The 4,429-nt window shown below is 41.5% G+C and overlaps 1 protein-coding gene across 1 annotated transcript in view; it reads right to left on the bottom strand.

Moving 5' to 3' along the window:
• Positions 1 to 795: 795 nt before the first annotated feature.
• The window catches only part of mims1b (mitochondrial inner membrane scaffold 1b), a 5,783-nt gene continuing 2,149 nt past the window's right edge, over positions 796 to 4,429 (bottom strand). Inside the window, exons 2-4 of the mRNA XM_023418664.2 lie at positions 3,304 to 3,782; positions 2,771 to 2,882; positions 796 to 2,096 (exon numbers count right to left, since the gene is read on the bottom strand). Of these exons, the coding sequence (XP_023274432.1) occupies positions 1,782 to 2,096; positions 2,771 to 2,882; positions 3,304 to 3,728 (852 nt within the window). The 5' untranslated portion in view covers positions 3,729 to 3,782 and the 3' untranslated portion in view covers positions 796 to 1,781. The remainder of the gene's footprint in view (positions 2,097 to 2,770; positions 2,883 to 3,303; positions 3,783 to 4,429) is intronic.

The raw sequence follows: 4,429 nt of genomic DNA, 5'->3' as shown, positions 1-4,429 counted from the left end.
CCCTGAATTTCCTGTCTATCTTTCACTGTGCTGTCTGATTAAAGACAAATATGCCCCAAAATATAACCTTAAAAAAAATCTGCTACAATTAATATTTAGTTTAACATGATTTTCCCACATAAAAGTAAAAAAAAAAAAAAAAAAAATCAAAACCTGGGTCTGAAACTCATCTCTTCTTACTTCCTCGTTGAGAAATGTGGATGAGGCCTTATGCCCCGCCCACCACCTGCTGGCTCCAGGTGGACAGGTGAAAGAGAGAGTATCAAGATGGTCAGAGGAGGAAACATCAGAGAGACTCAGCCTCATGTTTGAGCCTCAGTCAGACCCAGACTCAGATGAGGAGTCTGAGACCAGAACCAGAGACTAGCAGACGGATCAGAACTGTTAGCGTAGTTAGCATCTTTATTTGTTTATGTTGTTTGTTAGCTTGTAACTGGCAGTGGCTGACACAGTGTTAGCGGTTGTGCTAATGGTAACTCTCTCTCTCTGTACTGACAAGCTTTCTGGTTTATTTAGCCCCACCCCCACAAGTTGACAGGATTGGTTTCTGAGGTTTGTGACGTATGAAACTGTCATTGGTTCACTACAGTTCGAGGTGGAAACACTGATTGTTTTACTCATAACAAGTCTTGTGTTATACAGTATAATGTATGGATGTTAACAAGGTTAAAAACATGTTTTCATCAGAGGGGGTTCTTTAAATGTATCTACCATAAGCATCTGATCATCTTTCAGAAAGTATAATCACAAGTAGTCTTAGTTGTCTCATACGGCCTACAAACATGGCACACAAACTTTGATGATTAGCATTTCACTTTATTCAGTTGTGGGTTGAACCACACGTCTGTTTGAAATTCTGACAAGAGCATTTGTCTATTTACCAAAGTACCAAACACATTTCAGCTGGCAAAGTGGTACACTGTCAACACTTTACTATGTCCATGTGTAAGTTTCCTCTGTTCATACAGACTACTGTATGAACTACACTGTATCCATTTACATGTAAGACTGACATAACTCATCACATGTAAACTGACTGCAGCCTCCAAACAATCATCTGATTTTGTCATTTCATACACAACTTTCAGTCACTTCATTAAATGTTACAGACACCAAAATAAAGCCTCCACACCACTGTACCTCCATAATAGTTTTGGCTGTCAAATAAAAACACATTAGAAAACGTTTTTTCTTTCTCATTACATTAGAAAAGACACAAGGTGAGACCCGGTCTTCAGAAAGGCGTTGATAGTACACATAACCATAAGCTTCAAGTTGCAACCAGATGCATTAGTACAGCTCTCTCCCATACAGTCTTTAACTGTATACATCTTTTAATGCTGCTTTTACAAAGGCAAATGAAGCCTGGAGCTCTATTTCCCCCCCATGTATATGGATGAAGTCTCCTATATGAAGTCTCCTCTTTAAACAGCCAACAAAGAGTTAAAGTCCAGATCACTTGAGCCTGTGTAAATCCAGTCAGAGATGACTGAGCCAGGATGTAGCATTGGCAGCAGTCTGCTAAGCTGCTGTCTAGTCTACACTTACAGTGGATGGTGGCAGGGTTTGGACAACGAGGGATTGAATGTGACACTTAAATAGACAACAGGTGATAACTAGGATGTGAGGTGACATTTCAGGACAAAGATAGTGCAACGTCTCTCTCTTCTTTCCAAACAGTCTCTGAAGTGCTGTCTGTTACTTGCCCCCAATTCAATGACGACTTGTCAAGATTAAAATAGGATTATTTATCCAGGGGCGCCACCTGTAAATGTGATTTGCTAATCGTTTTTCTTTCTAAAAAACGATTTTCCCTCAGAGACTCTGTCTTTGGTTTCCTGCAGTTTCTCAGAAAGCTTGTCCTTAGTCTCTTCCATTTTCTCAGAGAAGCGCTCTTTTGTTTCCTCCATTTTCTCTGAAAATCTGCCCTTTGTCTCCTCCATCTTTTCTGTAAATTTCTCCTTTGTCTCCTCCATTTTATCCTGGATGTAGTCTTTAACTGGCGGCGGTGTGGATAAGTAGCCGTGCTTGCGGAGATACTGAACAGATAATGATGTGCCGCCCAGAGTTACCGTATATCTAGCAGGAGTAGCAATCTGTAAGAAAACAAAGAAAAAGACACTCAGTAGAGCAAAGTGAACTTCTGAATCCATCCCTCACGAATCACTCAGTAGATATACTGCACCTACTTTTTCAAATGTACACTGACTGAGGCAGTGACACAAGCAAATCAAAGCTGCGTAAATTCAAAAAACCTGGCAGTGAGTGTGCTTTAAACTAACAAAATGATAAATGAGGAAATGAAGCCAAAGGGCTCTGCTCTAAAGGTTGACTCTAACGGTCTAAAGCGCATGGCAGTACATTTAGGGCGTGTCCAAATCCTAATATAACGACAGAAAAAAATGGTCAGGGGTTGTAGTCTTAATTAATCATGGGTGTGTTTTGGCATTAACGTGCAATAAACCAATCAGAGTGCCACCTGCCATTCGCTTTCACAGCCAGGCAGTGACAATCAACTTCAGACCAGGCGAAATTGCTTTCCACTGCATGAAGATAGCAAGGCACCTGACCACACCTCATTTTAAGACAAGCACACTCATGGGTGCTCAGATTGGCACAAGTGTACTTGCTATTTAAAGAACCTGGGTGCTGGTTGGGAAAATGACAACCATGTCGGTCTGAAACTGGCAAAGACACTTGCGGTTCATCGGGTGTCCCAGGCCCAAAATGTTTGAAAACAATAAACCCAGAGGATCCTGGATTAAATTACCTTGTACATGGCATACGCAGTCAGAGCGTAGCCACTCGAAGAGTCTCTCAAAAGGCCAACTAATGACTCAGGTAGACCAATCACCTCCAGGAATGGCAGGACATTCACACCTCTGAGTGGAAGCAAAACATGAAGAGAAGAAAAGAGATTTAAAGTAGCCTCCAACATACATGCACACATACAGCTATGTTTGTGACCTGTCATTGATATACCTTAACCTTATCCATCCTCAACCCTTACCCTAAACTGTAAACCCAACCCTTAACCCAAGTCTTAATCCTCAAACAGCTTTAACAAGCTTGTGGGGTCCAGCAAGTGGGCTCCCAGTTTTCGAACCCCACGAATGCGTGCGCGCGCACGCACGCAGTTATTAAAATATTGTAGTTATACAAAACTGGTTCATTTGCATTTATTTCTGTACTGTACAATATTACTGATTATATCATCCAGTGACTGGGGAGGAGGGCCCACAAACAAAGCCCCCTCCCCTTCTAGCAGTGTTCTGTCCCACCCCTGGTTGGAAGTAGACTCACTTCATAGCAGCATAATAGAAGGTTCCAAACCAGACAGAGGACGTCACCAGGTGTACAGGGATCATCACTTTCCCATATTGTTTGAAGGTCTTCTTAAACCTCTGGAATAGGCCGATGGACTTGTCCTGCAAAGGGTCTACCTCTACAGCATCAGGCACAGTTTGCCCTTTCTGGACATCCTGTGATGGAGGTGTGGAGCTGGAGTGTGGTTCCTCCTGTGGGGGCTGGTGTTTTGGCTGATGTGCCGCCCTGCTGGAGGCTGAGGTTGAGAGCCAGTGGCGGCCTGTAGGTGGCGGTGGTGTCAGACGGAGGGCACAGCAACACAATGCTACTGTTGGCTCAGGGACAGTGACGCCCACCAGCAATGGGCGCACCACTGCCCTCCGCCACAGTGTCCCATGAGTTAGGATGTGCTGCATTATCATCTTCCTCTTCTCCTCCCCCTCCTGCTTTCTGCTGCTGTGATGTTCAACCACAGGCTGTGGAGTCAAAAAAACAAAAACACTTTGTATAAACTCTCTAATGATTATATATCTGTTTTTGTCTAATGTGGCAACTATCCATTATTTTTGTTATCATTTTATCTGCCAATTATTCCTTGTCTCATCATTAATCATTTGTAATAATCACAATATAAAATAAAATATAATGTGATAATATAGTGCGATAGAAAATATCCATCAAAGTCATGTCTTTGAGCTGCTTGTTTGGTCCCACTAAGTATCCAAAATATTCTCTTTATTATCATGAAGGACTAAAGTGAGGTTTGAAATAATTAACACATTTGATTAAAAAGAAAAACTGTCCCAAAGAAAACCATCAAATGTTGATATTTGTGAACTAAAACGTGCCAAAAACCCACTTTTATTTAAAAACACGACTCAGTGGTTGATTATTTAATCATCTGTCGATGGACTGATCTATTAACTGCCGAAACGTTTCAGCTCTATTCTCGCTCTTTAATTCACTCTGACTGATCAAGGTGTGAGGATGAGAACCAAATGGATCTTTTTGGAAAGTCATCTATGCCATGATGAGTACACATAGAACACATGACTTTTAAGTTTTCCTTTGATGTTACCAAACTTGGCAAAATGAATAAAAACAATATATATATATATATATA

This window comes from Seriola lalandi, unplaced genomic scaffold (assembly GCF_002814215.2).
Source record: "Seriola lalandi dorsalis isolate HSWRI2012SDOR001 ecotype SW California unplaced genomic scaffold, Sedor1 jcf7180002054583, whole genome shotgun sequence".
NCBI classification, from domain to species: domain Eukaryota; kingdom Metazoa; phylum Chordata; class Actinopteri; order Carangiformes; family Carangidae; genus Seriola; species Seriola lalandi.
The sequence above is the reverse complement of the archived record's forward strand: the minus strand, read 5'-3'. Positions and strand labels throughout refer to the sequence as shown.